General features: G+C 37.0%; 1 protein-coding gene across 1 annotated transcript; it reads left to right on the top strand.

Annotated features, from left to right (window-relative positions):
- The first annotated feature begins 5425 nt into the window (after window positions 1–5425).
- LOC137735690 (uncharacterized) lies at window positions 5426–7785 on the top strand. Its single transcript, XM_068475134.1, has 3 exons — window positions 5426–5862; window positions 6065–6281; window positions 6618–7785. The coding sequence occupies exons 1-3, from the start codon at window positions 5656–5658 to the stop codon at window positions 7202–7204; spliced, it is 1011 nt and encodes a 336-aa protein (XP_068331235.1). The 5' UTR covers window positions 5426–5655; the 3' UTR covers window positions 7205–7785.
- Window positions 7786–17181: the final 9396 nt, after the last annotated feature.

Below are 17181 nucleotides of genomic sequence, written 5' to 3'. Positions count from 1 at the left end.
GGGGTTCTTATACAACGTCCCCCGGGATGGTGACTTTGATATCTTCTCTTCTCGGAGCAGATACTCATATTGTTCGACGTGTTGAGCAAGTTCGTACATATCTCGAATATTTGCCCCCAGAAACTTCTTTTTGTATTCCACGTCTAATCCGTTGAGGGCGATCCTGACGAATTCCACTTCGGGGAGTGGCACTCGGCACCAATTCCTGGCCGATTTAAACCTTGTTAGGTATTCCATTGGAGATTCATCAGATGCTTGAGCCATCCTGGCCAAGGATGATACGGACATCTCCATCCCTGGCCGATAAAATTGTTCGTGGAACTTTTCGACCAACTCTTCCCAACTCTGCACGGAGTTGGGTGGAAGATTAATGTACCAGGCGAAAGCTGAGCCTGTCAGTGAAAAGTTAAATAGTCGTAGTTTGTAAAAATCACTATTGCCGTCCCCACACTGCACTGTGAACCGAGCCACATGTTCTAGTGAGGATAATGATGATTCCCCGGCGAAGAGGCTGAAATCGGGGATCTTAAATCCTCGTGGGTATTCAAACCTTTCCACATAAGCCGGGTATGGGTGAATGAATTTTGGAAACTTCGGCCCTTTCTTTAGGGCCGAATCAATCATTCTCTGGACTTCGGTCACGTTTATGGAAGCGACTTCTTCTCCCTGGCTTGGTCCCTCGGATCTATTTCCTGGTCCTCTTCTTTCTAAGGGGACTGGTTGCGGCCGAGCGGACCCTCTCTCGGCTGGTATGGGCACATTCGTCGGGAGCTGCCGCGGTTGGTCGACCTGGCCATCTTCGAAAGCTTTACTGACTAGTAGTTCAAGCATTCTGGTCTGTGTATCGCTGTTACTACGTATTGCGTCTAGCAAATCATTCATCTTCTGACCAATCGACTGCTCGACCTGACGATATTGTTCATCCAGTCGTCTTCGAAGGAATGTCCTAGTTGGTGGATCGGAACCTTCCCCACCATCGTCATCACAATCTTCCACAATCCCTTCCATGAACATTCCAGCTGTTTGATTCGGGACTGCGGGGTTGTAAGGTTGCCCGCCGAGACAGACTTCATTCTCTCGGCGTGTTACACTTGTGGCCTCGGGCGGCGCAATTATGATCGGATTTTTTGTAGAGTGCAAATCCTGCCCAAGGCCCTGCACTGGTAAGTCAGTTGTTGACTTTCCCATGGTTGTTTTCTGCTTCGTAGACCGTGTCTCAATGGTCATGAACTCCGAAGGTTTAGCACAATGGTCCCACTGGGCGTGCCAAAATGTTGATCCTAAAAATTACAAAACCTACGTGGCGCGCAGGCCGAGTAACTAAGAAGCTAACTACGTCCTTCGGTCGAATGCGGGGCGTGCCAACTCGTCGGCCGAGCCTGGCCGAGGAGTAAAATTTGTTGATGTAGCTTTGAGCGCGTTGCTGACTTCTTTAACTTGCGATTGCGACCGAGGAAGGAACGCTCTCGGTCTCTGGGTTCTACAGCCTGAAGACAAGGCTGCTAATTCTGCGGAGTTCACAAATCGTCCGAGCCCGATTTGGTCACTGTGATTATATTCGTGAGAGTATAAGCACGTCGAATCGAGATCAAGGTGTAGGGGCACAGGTACTCGAACGTGATGTATGTCTTGATGGTAAACGTAGTTCGGCCGTCGGAGTGCCGAACCCTGAAACTCACTTGTGAGTATCCAATCATAAAACCACTCGGCGACCAGTACGCCGAGCAATGTAATTCGTAACACCTAACTATGCCGAGAAGGCTAGCAAGGTGACCTCTGCCAACAAAGGTTCGAAAACCTTTCTCGACCGAGACTTGGATAGATAATCGGTCGACCTCGACGCAGTGCTGTTTATCCAAACTGAAGATGCTTCTCGGTCGGCTGATTCTGCGGCAGCAGTGCTGTTTATCCAAACTGAAGGTGCTCGCCGGGCGCTTCCACAGTGTTGTTTATCCAAACTGAAGGTGTGTTGGCAAGAAAAGAAAAGGAAAAAATCTCAAGATGTTGAGAGGTTTTGCGCAGGGCAATTGTATGCTGATTCGAAGGTCCTTTCTGCTTGCATGATTTCTTGTATTTATAGTGCCCCATTCCTTGAAACCGACTCCGATTTGGATTGGGAGTCCTTGTCCCATTTCGCTTCTTCTTCGAACAAACCTACTCCTACTGGGATTCTGAATTTTCCTTCTTTTCGGGACTTCATTCCTTGCTGGTCGAGAATCCTAGTTGCACCAGGACTTCCTCGACCTTTCTATTTATCTGGACTACTTCTGACGGGATTTGGCCGACTGTGCCAGCTAGCCCGGGCCTTATTATTCGGCCCATAGTATTTATCATCTCCTTGGGCCGAGCACATCCTGCTGCTCGGCCCAGCAATAATATTTCGGGCCCAAACAGGTTCATAAATCGATGAAACCTGAAAAATAAACGTAAATAGATAAAAAATGAAAACTGAATAAAAGAGCTATAAAAGTTAATGTGCTTGTGGTCAATTATTTATACAATTTTTGAGAATTCCACATGGTTTAAGCTCTTGAGATCTATCATCGTATTCCGCTTTGTCTTGGTTATTACATGTATCAAGACTTTGTATCATTTTCTCTATGTAATTTAAAATATGAAGCAATTATTGATCAAGATACGTCTTATTTGTAATCATGTATAAAACAACCCAATCTTGGATGAAGAGGAAAGATCTAGAATAAAGTTTTACAAACATAATGGGCATAATTATGTGTGCCGTTTAAATTACATCTTATCAGATTTTATTCCTTTAGACCTATTTGTAATGACACATCCTTATCTTTATATTAATTATTGTATGTTGAAAGAAATCTTTACAAATTAAACAATCACACGCGTTTTATGTAATAGATTCTATGTACGAAAAAAATAAGACAAATATAAACAAATGAAATGTGACATAATTATAATTAACATACTATACCTAAATGGAATAAGATTAAGAGACAAATATTTTTACACTTTATTGTAGCATTTGAATCTTATAACACAACGATCATAACTAAATGTAAATACACCTAAATTTTTATGGGTCCTTGTTTTATCTACTTTTTTTTCTTGAATATTTCTCGAACAATTCTTAAATACACCTCATCGGCCATCCAGTAATGATCAACGAATTTGTATACGTGAAGAAGTTGATCAATAGCCACTTGGCAAAATAAAACACACACATGCATGAAGAACCTGGTTACTTTTTCTCAATAATCCATTGAGTTAAAAAACAACGACATAATAAATTCAACAATCTCATAACAAAGAAAAAAGGCTTATAATACCAATGAATATTTACGAGTACCGTCTGCTTATATTTTTTCTTCTTGTTCTTTTTTTGTTTACAGAGGTGATAAAAATTCAGAAAGTTGAATCCAAACAAAATTTAGTAGTAAGATGTTATAGGTTCGATTCTCACCAAAATATGAATCTGAATAAAATTATTATGGCTAACTAATTGTGAGGCACCCATTTATATAGATAATATCGTATGTTTTGAAAAAATTATCTTTATCAACTGAAATGTGAACCATGAAAAAATTTTGTTATTAGCATTCTATAAAAATTCATCATGTGCTCATCACTTTGAGGAAGAATTGGTCGAATTACATTAATTGAAGATGAGTACAAGATTCCCCGCTGGCAGCAATTCTCGTAAGTGCGTGATCTATAAATTCCTACTTAAATATATGCCGGTAGCAGCTGGAGGTTAGGTGCTACGCGTAAATTCTTTTGGCTTGAGGTAGTGGATATGACTTGGTGCTGATGTTGAGAGTAGTCAATCTCCCCTAAGTCTTTCTGGCTTGAGGGGTTCCTCGAACTAAATCTCCTTCATGATCAATCCTCCCTAGCTCCAAAAAAAAAAAAAAAAAAATTCAACATATTGATCTACTATTGAACTTGTGATGAAGGGCCTATTATGATTTGTCTGAGTGACCATGCTCTTACTAAATTTGAAGTCTTCAACCAAATGGAGGATAATGGCGGTGAAGAAGTTCACTTTGAATACGAGAATCATTGCTTGTCGCCAATGTTGGCAACTGCACGAAAAGTTGAACCAAAGGTAAGGCGTAGGGCGAGGAGGCACAGGGCAATGCCCTTTACATCCAACCTTTATGACCGCATCATTCATAAACACAACTAGCTACTTTCGCTGGATTATAGAGGAATGGGTAATGATGTGAAGCCCCTTACATTCATCGTCCATATTACCTGTAGAGCCTGCCGGCTTGCATCATTATCCTCTTATCTACAATCTAGCTGAAAAGCAGACAACTACATTTACGAGAGGTGTGGTCATAAAGGGTGGATGTAAAGGGCTTCGCCTCATGCTTCCTTTTTTCCTAGAGTACCTTTGGTTCCACTTTGCCTGCAGCCGTCAATGATACTAGCTACAAACAATGACTTTCAAATTCAAAATTGAACTTTTTGACCGCCATTGGTGACTCCCTTGACAGAGGAAACTAAACTTTGTCAAGAGAAGACCACATAATATCTGAGTGTTTATATGATGAAGAAGAAAGGTGAACGATGTGAATCGGCATGCTTTACAAGGTAAATATATGAGAGGAAAAACCTAGAATGATAATTTTGAAAGTATTGTGGGCATAAATCTATGTGCGGTATTTTTTTTTGTCAAAACTGTGTTTGGTATTAAGTTTTGATACACCTTATCTAGTTTTGTTTTTTCACACTTGTTTGACAATGGCTCATCCTTATCTTTACATTGATTACTTGACGTTGAAAGAAATCTTTACGAATTCATTGAAACAATGTTACATGCGTTTTTTTATAGAGAAATTCATTGTACGAAGAAATAAGAAATAGGAAAGAATAAAACTTAGCTTAATTTATAATTAACATACCATTCGTAAATATAGTAAAATATCTTTAAAGAGAAAAATGTAAATTTTTATATGTCACTCCTTTTATTATGTGTTGAAGAAAAATGTGGTAATACACCAAATGAAATACTTAGTATAATGAAAAACTAATAAGTTGAAAACAAAAAAGAAAAAAGAAAAGAAAAACTAATAATAAAAAGATGAGTCCAAAATGATAAGGTTCATATTTTCCTTTTTCCTTATTTAAACATATTATGGCTCTATGGAGGTTTGTGCCTGGGCCAGATCTCTTTCACCAAATTTCACGGATCAAGTGATCCGGACTTTTAAAATTTGATTCAACGGTTAAAATTATTATAATTTTTAAAGAGAGTTTCTGTTTTTAGCCGTTGGATAAAATTTTAAAGATCCGAATCAATTGATCCGTAACCTACCTTTGGTGGAAGAGATCCAAAGATGATCTCTTTCCGTACTGGAATGAGTGTCTGAAAAGTACATGCAGGTGAAAATGATGGTGTGGACAAGTTAGAGTGAGAGGAGATAAAAAGACGAAGAAAGAAGCAAGAAAGAGGGGATAATGGTAAGGAAACCAAATTTTTTTTTAAACCAAATTAGGAGCCTTTGCTGTTAAAATTCCAGCTGGGGGTTGAGCTAGGTAGGGCTTTTGGGAGGAGGAATATGATCGGGTGCGGCGAGCTCTAACATTGGATTTAGGAGATGATTGCTACCCGCGAGGAAGAGGAAGGGTCGTGGTGATCGTTGTTAGAGAAGAAACGAAGGCGTTTTGGGGGTTGGAATGGACTGCCGGGTAGTGTGCATGGCAGGCGGCGACGTGTGGATGAGGGGTAATATCGGAGGGGGTTTCAGCCACGAGAGCGAGCACGACCTCGCTCTCATGGTCACTGATTTTTTGGAAAACGGTAGCGTTGGAGCTGAGTCGTGGTGTAGCAGCGACAGCGATTCTGCTCTCTCCGATCTCGGTCACCTTGCCGATAAAATTCCGGTAAGAATTCGATTGTTTGGTCGTTTATTTTGTTTTGTAAAATTATAAACAAAACTTTTGAACTTTCCATAAAGTTCGAAGTTAATTCAGCTTTTCGAATGCGAAGGCAATAATTTTTACTCCATGTGCTGAGTTGTTCAGCTTCATATTTTGCTTCTAATTTATGCAGAACTTTGAATGGTGATTTTGGGTTGTATTACAGTTTTTCAAGCGTTCGGTGGCTCGGTACGAAAGCGATTTGACTTCAGCGGTTCATTCTTTGATACTGTCCATCAGCGAAAACGATCTTAATTTTGATAAGTCAGGTCAATGCAATTCCAGCTGCCTCAAGTTTGCTCTGGTTAAGCTTCTGAGGCTTTCAGGTTATGACGCTGCCGTGTGCGCGGCTCGGTGGCAGGGCAGTGGCAAGGTCCACGGAGGTATGCCATTTATCTCAATTCTGCAAAAACCTTATTTTGTGGAATTTTTAGGTGGTTCTTTCCCGAGTTGTTCTTTTGTTGGGTGCGTTAAACACTTTCTGTTTATATCTGTAATATTTGTAAACTGAACCCTGAGCTTGCCCATATACCGATTCTATGATCCCACGAACTTTGTTCAGCAATCAGTAGAAAATTTATCACAAAATATCTCATAGGCTTGTGAGATCCTGTCTGCTCAATTTAATTGGGTCCGATAGGTTTCTGATTGCAATTGAGGTGTAGGAATTTTGGAGTTCAATCATTTTGAGAGTTTGTTTTCGTATCATCTTTGTGCAGGGGATCATGAATATATTGATGTGGTGAACTACAACAATTTGGGGAGCTCTGAGCGTCTCATCATTGATCTTGATTTCCGGAGCCACTTTGAAATAGCTAGAGCTGTCCAATCGTATGATAGAATATTGAATTCACTACCGGTTGTTTATGTGGGATCCTTGACTAGGCTGAAACAGTACCTTAAAGTTATGGCTGAAGCTGCTAGATCTTCCCTAAAGCAGAACTCGATGCCTCTTCCTCTGTGGAGATCGCTTGCATATCTGCAAGCGAAATGGCAGTCACCGTACCAGAGACAGTTTAATCTAGAAGAACAGAATGTTAATGGCTCCTACAATTTTGACCACAAGAAATGCAGTGCACATTTGAAGATGCTGCAGTCTCTGCTTCAGTCTGAAATTGAGGCAGAAAGACTGTTAAGGCCCATAAATAACGATCATGTTAGGATGCACAAGCCCGATAGGCGGAGGCACGCTTTGTTTCAGGATTCACTAAGAATGTACATTTTTCGGCTCTTGAAGCGAGAGATCTTGAAGACACTTGATTGTATTGCGGCTTTTCAGAATTTTGTTTTCCCAGACCTTAAATAAACGTGAATCGGAGATTCAGAAAGATGGCCAGGTTCATAAGGCCAACATGAATAGCAATAAGGCATACTATAGTTGATAACTTTTCACTGTTCGTTCTTGCTGGGGAGCCCTTTCATTTTCTTTTACTTTGCACTCGCGTCAAGCAGCACCATCGGGTTTTTGGAACTTCTGCAGGTTAAGTCCGAGAGCATCAATGGCCGATCAAGGTGGTAACAGTTCTTGCTTTACTACGGTGCATCAAAATTCAGTTGTATCTGTTTTTTGTTCTTTGATATCCTCTTGAATGTATCCCTTTTCCCTAATTTTTCTGGGCCAAGGAAGTTTTGTCACTGTATCTTTCTTATTTTTGTTTTCCTTTTCTGCAATGTAGAGTTGCATAACTTCCCCAGCAGGACAATTAGAATATTTACTTAAAATTATGAAATTTGTTTTTACCCCAATAATTATGATGATGTGTTGTTTTATGCTATTATTTCTGGCCTTACCATGTGAGAGAATCAGCTATTTAGCACAAGCATGCAGATTTTGTTTCTTGTAATTGTATTGGATCTTGAAGTTCTTATTATTCTGTAGAAATGCTAAAGGCATCTTTTAAAAGTAGGACTTTCTATAGACTATCTGCTTCCTTATTCTTTTTGCACGAAAATTGATGTTAAACTTTAAAGTGGCAAAGAGTCCACGGAGAGCCTCGCGTTTAACAGAACCCCTTATCGTTTCTCATTATTCTACGTTCTAAACTATTTTAAGAGAAGAAAATTGAGCGAGTGGGCGGGATTTGTTTACTTTCTTTGGTTAGATGAATGATATCGGGGTAATTTATTGTTGAACTATCGAAAGGACGAGCGCATCCGGTGCTTTCTCGATGGATGGGGACCTAACAATGTCATTTGGGGATCTGGTATCCGCCTAGCGAAGTCCACGGGGAAGTGGTGGATTGACGTTTGGCACTTGGTGCAGCATCTAGAAGTCTCTATCTTCACCACTTTACTTTCCTTGTATTTATTGGCTTTTGCCTGGTAATGAATTTATAGTTTGGATAAAAAAAAAAAAAAAAAAAAGGTGTGTTATCTGCACATCTTATTTTACTTCTCACATATCCTTTATTAATTTTTATCGGTTGATCTTTTTCAATTCTTCCAATCCGACAGTCGAAAATTAGAAGAATGTGTGATAAGTAAAAAAAAGTATGGATATCACATCCCAAAAAAAAAACACTCATGAGGAATGAAAATCTTAGTCTCGTCCACAATATTCTCAAATGCGAAGGTTCTGCGAATGGCAAATAAGACTGATCAAGCAAAGATATTCGAACGTCACGATAGTCGTGATAACAAACGGGGTTCAGCCGTGCTCGTGCCGAGAACTTGAACAAGCTAAGAACGCCAACTTGCATTTGAAAGCAAGCAAGCGACCCCTCTAGTATGTTTATTTGATACAGAATAGGTTCTCGATATAAATAATCAATTAGAAAAAAAATACAGAAAACTTATAAATAATAAAAAACGTAATGGGGTGCTTGTACAAAGGTTATAGCTGGAATCTGGTTTAAACGAACATGGTGAAGTATATACATTGTGGGGTTAGTGAAGTTCGTGGACATCAGCGTGACCCATTAGAGGAACTGCCGACAGTACTTTGCCTGTAAGTGGCAGTGGATGTTCTATGTCTCCACCTCCTAGCATTTCAGGCTCATCACATTTGCAAGATCCAGCTCTGAAAGCGAGTAAAAGTCCTCGAATGTCTCAGCGTCCATATCCTTTAGGTACTGGAGCAGATCCTGGGTTCCAATGGCATGTTTTGCTCTCTACAGGGCCTACTTGCATTAGAGGGTGTGTAAGCAGGCGTGTGAACAAGTGGATAAGGTTCATAAATCGATGAAACCTGAAAAATAAACGTAAATAGATAAAAAATGAAAACTGAATAAAAGAGCTATAAAAGTTAATGTGCTTGTGGTCAATTATGTATACAATTTTTGAGAATTCCACATGGTTTAAGCTCTTGAGATCTATCATCATATTCCGCTTTGTCTTGGTTATTACTTTTATCAAGACTTTGTATCATTTTCTCTATGTAATTTAAAATATGGAGCAATTATTGATCAAGATACATCTTATTTGTAATCACGTATAAAACAACTCAGTCTTGGATGAAAAGGAAAGATCTAGAATAATGTTTTAAAAATACAATGGGCATAATTCTGTGTGCGTATTAAGTTACATCTTATCAGATTTTATTCCTTCAGACCTATTTGTAATGACACATCCTTATGTTTATATTAATTATTGTATATTTTATGTAATAGATTCCATGTACGAAAAAATAAGACAAATATAAACAAATGAAATGTGATGTAATTATAATTAACATAATATACCTAAATGAGATAAGATTAAGAGACAAATATTTTTACACTTTATTGTAGCATGTGAATCTTATAACATCCAACGATCATAACTAAATGTAAATACACACCTAAATTTGTATGGGTCCTTGTTTTATCTACTTTTTTTTCTTGAATATTTCTCGAACAATTCTTAAATACACCTCATCGGCCATCCAGTAATGATCAACGAATTTGTATACGTGAAGAAGTTGATCAATAGCCACTTGGCAAAATAAAACACACACAGGCATGAAGAACCTGGTTACTTTTCTCAATAATCCATTGAGTTAAAAGACAACGACATAATAAATTCAACAATCTCATAACAAAGAAAAAAGGCTTATAATACCAATGAATATATACGAGTACTATCTGCTTATATTTTTTCTTCTTGCTCTTTTTTTTGTTTACAGAGGTGATAAAATTTCAGAAAGTTGAATCCAAACAAAATTTAGTAGTAAGATGTTATAGGTTCGATTCTCACCAAAATACGAATTTGAACAAAATTATTATGGCTAGCTAATTGTGAGGGTTAACATGCTCCCTCACTCCTTTATGTAGATAATATCGTATGTTTTGAAAAAATTATCTTTATCAACTGAAATGTGAACAATGAAAAAAAATTTGTTATTAGCATTCTATAAAATTCATCATGTGCTCATCCCTTTGAGGAAGAATTGGTCGAATTACATTAATTGAAGATGAGTACAAGATTTCGCACTGGCAGCAGTTCTTGGAAGTGCGTAATCTGTAAATTCCTACGTAAATCTATGGCGGTAGCGGCTGGAAGTTAGGTGCTACGCGTAAGTCTTCCTGGCTTGAGGTTGTGGATATAACTTGGTGCTGATGCTGAGAGTAGTCAATCTTCCCTAAGTCTTTTTGGCTTAAGGGTTCCTCAAACCAAATCTCCTCCGTGATCATGCAATCCTCCCTAGCTCCAAAAAAAAAAAAAAAAAAAAAAAAAAAGAAAAAAAAAAGAAAGAAAATTCAACGTATTGATCTACTATTGAACTTGTGATGAAGTGCCTATTATGATTTGTCTGAGTGACTATGCTCTTATTAAATTTGAAGTCTTTCAACCAAATGAAGGATAATGGCGGTGAAGAAGTTCACTTTGAATATGAGAATCATTGCTTGTCGCCAATGTTGACAACTGCACGAAAAGTTGAACCAAAGTACGCCGTAGGGCGACAGGGCAATGCCCTTTACATCCATCCTCTATGACCACATCATTCCTAAACACAACTGATTATTTTCCAGCTGGATTATAGAGGACAGGGTAATGATGTGAAGTCCTTTACATTCATCGTCCATATTACCTGTAGAGCCTGCCGGCTTGCATCATTATCCTCTTCTCTACAATCTAGCTGAAAAGCAGACAACTATATTTATGAGAGGTGTGGTCTTAAAGGGTGGATGTAAAGGGCTTCGCCTCTTTCTTCCTTTTTTCCTAGATGACCTTTGGTTCCACTTTGCCTGCAGCCGCCAATGATACTAGCTACAAACAATGACTTTCAAATTCAAAATTGAACTTTTTGACCACCATTATTTGCCATTGGTGACTCCCTTGAGAGAGGAAACTAAACTTTGTCAAGAGAAGACCACATAATATCTGTGCATTTATATGATGAAGAAGAAAGGCGAATGATGTGAATCGGCATGCTTTACATGGTAAATATATGAGAGGAAAAATCTAGAATGATAATTTTGAAAGTATTGTGGGCATAAATCTGTGTGACGTATTTTTTTTTGTCAAAATTATGTTTGGTATTAAGTTTTGATACGCCTTATCTAGTTTTGTTTCTTCATACTTATTTGACAATGGCTCATTCTTATCTTTACATTGATTACTTGACGTTGAAAGAAATCTTTATTGTTTCTTCACACTTATTTTACAATGGCTCATCCTTATCTTTACATTGATTACTTGACGTTGAAAGAAATCTTTACGAATTCATTGAAACAATGTTACTTTTTTTTGTTTTTTTGTTTTTATAGAGAAATTCATTGTACGAAGAAATAAGAAATAGGAAAGAATAAAACTTAGCTTAATTTATAATTAACATACCATTCGTAAATATAGTAAAATATCTTTAAAGAGAAAAATGTAAATTTTTATATGTCACTCCTTTTATTATGTGTTGAAGAAAAATGTGGTAATACACCAAATGAAATACTTAGTATAATGAAAAACTAATAAGTTGAAAAAAAGAAAAAAAAGAAAAGAAAAGAAAAACTAATAATAAAAAGATGAGTCCAAAATGATAAGATTTATATTTTCCTTTTTCCTTATTTAAACATATTATGGCTCTATGGAGGTTTGTGCCTGGGAAGTAATGGAGGGAAAGAGATCATCTTCGGATCTCTTCTATCAAATTTCACGGATCAAGTGATCCGGACCTTTGAAATTTGATCCAACGGCTAAAATTATTATAATTTTTAAACGGAGTCTCTGTTTTTAGCCGTTGGATAAAATTTCAAGGGTCTGGATCACTTGATCTGTAAGCTTTGGTGGAAGAGATCTGGAGAGGATTTCTTTCTGTAATGGAGTGAGTGTCTGAAAACTGAAAAGTACTTGTAGGTGAAAATGATGGTGTGGACGAGTTAGAGTGAGAGGAGATAAAAAGACGAAGAAAGAAGCAAGAAAGAGGGGATAATGTTAAGGAGACCAAATTTTTAAACCAAATTACAAATTCATTCAAGCAATTTGTTGTTAAGTTTCAAATTGCAATTATATACATAAACTTGTTATATTTGAAGAAAGTATATATATCTACCATCAAATATACCTCACATCAAATATTATATTCACAAAACTATTCTTGTTTCATCATTTAAACAAAAAAACCCCTCTCTCGCCTCTCATGTATTAATATTTTTCTCTTCACTTTGCCACTTTCTATTTACTATACTGAATTTTTTTTGTGATATCATTTGAAATCATCCTCATTATCATACTGTGTATAAACCATACTATAATAAGGTTTTGTTAGTTGTTTTTCGGGTTGTCCCCATTAGAGGAACTTTCTAGCTTCGTGATGTGGGACTCACTCTTATTAGAAAGGGTATCAAGTTTATAAATAAATAGAAATAGATAAAAATAAACATGTAGAAGAGTGACTACAGTTAGTATCTACCCCGGAATTTTTTTTTTTGAGAACTGCGTGCTCTATAGAAATATCACCACATTTTGCATTATCTTTGTCATCAGATATCTTAAAACTTTGCATCATTTTGTCTACGTAAATCAAAATCTAAAACAATTATAGATCTAGGATTTGTCTTGTTTTTAATCATGTACAAAACAAACTGGCTTTGGGTCCCTTTTATAAATGAACAGGAAAGATCTAGAATAACATTTTCTGAAAACACAATGGGCATAAATTTGTCTGCGTTATTGAGTTTGATACGCATTATCCGATTTTCTTTTTGGAGAATTAAGGGAGCTCCTATTAAAGCCACAAGCTTTACTGTGATCACTGGTTTTTCACAAAGATTAATCCAGAGCAAGGAAAACGACAAGAACCAAAATATCTCAAAGCTGCGGCAGTACAGGAGGAAAAACTTGTGAGGATGTGAAGGTAAAAGAGTTACACGTTGGTGAAAGGATAAGTCTTGCAAGGGCTTATAAGAGGTTAAGCTACTCCATGTATTACCAATTGATTTTATGGTGGAACCTCAACTTTCTTCCAAACTTACGAGAAAGAGAAAAAAAAGTAAAACAAAAAAGAAGAAAAATGAGTTTAGGTGCACACATGCACTGCATATCCAAGAAATTTATTAAAAAAATGATGCGGCTGTGTAGAGTAAAGAGAACAAAGAAATATAGGAAAGTGACGACCATCACCTGAAAAACATGAGCTTCACTTTCTGATGTGCTAATGAAATAATATGGAAAAGAACATTTGCTTCTGCCTACAACTATAGTCTTTTTACAAAAGTACATAAAACTCAGTATCACCTGTCGTCCCAGAAAAACACACTTAACAATTAACTAATCTTGCCCTAATTCAGAAGGCCATTAGAGTCCTCGTAACTCATAAGATATGTACGTAGAGGGTGGATGTACGTAAAGGGCTTCGTGCCACTCCTCCTCGCCTCCCCTATAAGAAAGAGAAAGATATAGTAGTTAAAAATGAAGTGGAAGATGAATTACTAGAGTAGGAAAATGTGGAAGATGAATCACTAGAGGAGGGAGAATTAAGAGAGAACACTGATGGTAGAAGTACAGAAGGAGACAACAAATATGGGTGCGCTAGAACAGTTCAATGAAGATGAAGATATCCACAGAGCATTCACCACACAGCAGCCTCTGTAAATCATCATCTTCATCGAACTGTTTTCTAGCTCTCCCATTTTTGCTGTCTCCATCTTTACTTTTACCATCGACGTTTTTTCTTTCAATTGTCCCTCCTCTAATGATTCATCTTCCACTTCCTAACTACTGTATCTTCCTTTTCCTAACTACTATATCTTCCTTTTTCTTATAAGTGGTTGCTGCATCTAGATGTTGAAGTCGCTGCACCTTTCTTATATGTCTAATAAAAGATGCACCAAAAGAAGTGGAAGCTGAAGATCCGAGCTTATGGTGCATCAACTTCAACTTCTCTGGTGCATCTTCTTTTAGAGGTTTTGGTTCTTCGCTGAGTAACTCAACCCCCTCCCCTATTTATATCCCATCTGTGTCTAATAGAAGTCGCTGCATCTTTCTTGTAAACAAATGAAATGTGACGTAATTATAATTAACAAACTATACCTAAATGAGATAAGATTAAGAGACAAATATTTTCCCCCTTATTGTAGCCTTCGAATCTTATAACATCCAACCATCATAACTAAATGTAAATACACCTAAATTTTTATGGGTCCTTGTTTTATCTACTTTTTTTCTTGAATATTTCTCGAACAATTCTTAAATACACCTCGTCGCCCATCCAGTAATGATCAACGAATTTGTACACGTGAAGAAGTTGATCAATAGCCACTTGGCAAAATAAAACACACACATGCATGAAGAACCTGGTTACTTAAGAAACAACCACATAATAAATTCAGCAATCTCATAACAAAGAAAAAAGGCTTATAATACCAATGAATATATACGAGTGCTATCTGCTTATATTTTTTTCTTCTTCTTCTTTTTTTGTTTACATAGGTGATAAAAATTCAAAAAGTTGAATCAATACAAAATTTAGCAGTAAGATGTTATAGGTTCGATTCTCACCAAAATGCGAATTTGAACAAAATTATTATGACTAGCTAATTGTGAGGGTTAACATACTCCCTCACCCCTTTATGTAGATAATATCATATGTTTTGAAAAAATTATCTTTATCAACTAAAATGTGAACCATGAAAAAAAATTTGTTATTAGCATTCTATAAAATTCACCATGTGCTCATCCATTTGAGGGAGAATTGGTCGAATTACATTAATTGAAGATGAGTACAAGATTCCCCTCTGGCAGCAGTTCTTGTAAGTGCGTGATCGGTAAATTCTTACGTAAATCTATGCCGGTAGCAGCTGGAAGTTAAGTGCTACGCGTAAGTCTTTATGGCTTGAGGTTGTACTGATGTTGAGAGTAGTCAATCTCCCCTAAATTTTTGTTTACCAAAAAAAAAAAAGATGAGTACAAGATACTAGACAGCATGGGCAATAGGGAATTAGACTATAACAATAACAACCTAAAACCCAACCCAAAATAAGCAACAACAATTACAATTCTCAATCAAAACATCACTAATAAAATCGAGGGGTTCCCCGAACCAAATCTCATCCGTGATCATGCAATCCTCCCTAGCTCCAAAAAAAAATAATAATAATAACGTATTGATCTACTATTGAACTTGCGATGAAGGGCCTATTATGATTTGTCTGAGTGACCATGCTCTTATTCAATTTGAAGTCTTCAACCAAATGGAGGATAATGGCGGTGAAGAAGTTCACTTTGAATATGAGAATCATTGCTTGTCGCCAATGTCATTGGCAACTGCACAAAAAGTTAAACCAAAGGTACGCCGGAGGGCGAGGAGGCACATGGCAATGCCCGTTACATTCATCCTCTATGACCACACCATTCATAAACACAACTGCCTATTTTTCGGCTGGATTATAGAGGAAAGGGTAATGATGTGAAGCTCTTTACATTCATCGTCCATATTACCTGTAGAGCCTGCCGGCTTGCATTATTATCCTCTTCCCTACAATCCAGCTAGAAAGCAGACAAGTATATTTACGAGAGGTGTGGTCATAAAGGGTGGATGTGAAGGGCTTCGCTCATGCTGCCTTTTTTCCTAGCGTACCTTTGGTTCCACTTTGCCTGCAGCCGCCAATGATACTAGCTACAAACAATGACTTTCAAATTCAAAATGAACTTTTTGACCACCATTATTTGCCATTGGTGACTCCCTTGAGAGCGGAAACTAAACTTTGTCAAGAGAAGACCACATAATATCTGTGAATTTATATGATGAAGAAGAAAGGCGAATGATGTGAATCGGCATGCTTTACGAGGTAAATATATGAGAGAAAAAATCGAGAATGACAATTTTGAAAGTATTGTGGGCATAAATCTGTGTGTAATATTTTTTTTGTCAAAACTGTGTTCGGTATTAAGTTTTGATACACCGTATCTAGTTTTGTTTTCCACACTTGTTTGACAATGGCTCATCCTTATCTTTACATTGATTACCTGACGTTGAAAGGAATCTTTACGAATTCATTGAAACAATGTTACATGCATTTTTTATAGAGAAATTCATTGTACGAAGAAATAAGAAATAGGAAAGAATAAAACTTAGCGTAATTTATAATTAACATACCATTCGTAAATATAGTAAAATATCTTTATAGAGAAAAATGTAAATTTTTATATGTCACTCCTTTTATTATGTGTTGAAGAAAAATGTGGTAATACACCAAATGAAATACTTAGTATAATGAAAAACTAATAAGTTGAAAAAAGAAAAAAGAAAAAAAAAACTAATAATAAAAAGATGAGTCCAAAATGATAAGGTTTATATTTTCCTTTTTCCTTATTTAGACAAATTATGGCTCTATGGAGGTTTGTGCCTGGGAAGAAATGGAGGGAAAGAGATCCCCTCCTGGGCCTCTTTCACCAAATTTCACGGATCAAGTGACTTGGACCTTTGAAATTTGATCTAACGGCTAAAATTATTATAACTTTTAAAAGGGTCCTCTGTTTTTAGCCGTTAGATCAAATTTCAAAGGTCTGGATCACTTGATTCATGAGTTTTGGTGGAAGAGATCTGGAAAGGATATCTTTCCGTAATGGAGTGAGTGTTTGACAAGTACTTGTAGGTGAAAATGATGGTGTAGACGAGTTAGAGTGAGAGGAGGAAAAAAGACAAAGAAAGAAGCAAGAAAGAGGGAATAATATTAGAGAGACCAAATTTTTTAAACAAAATTACAAATTAAAATGTGTCGGTGATAAGAAACAAATACGTTAATCGACACTTAATTAATAGACCAATCATCTACAACTACATCATTTGGCTTAAAAGATTTGATCTTTCTAACATTACCCAGAAAGAAGTGATGATGAATGAAAGATTACGTAAGCGACAATATATTC

This window comes from Pyrus communis, chromosome 5 (assembly GCF_963583255.1).
Source record: "Pyrus communis chromosome 5, drPyrComm1.1, whole genome shotgun sequence".
Taxonomy (NCBI): Eukaryota; Viridiplantae; Streptophyta; class Magnoliopsida; order Rosales; family Rosaceae; genus Pyrus; species Pyrus communis.
Note: the sequence above shows the minus strand (reverse complement) of the source record. Positions and strands in the feature narration are given on the sequence as shown.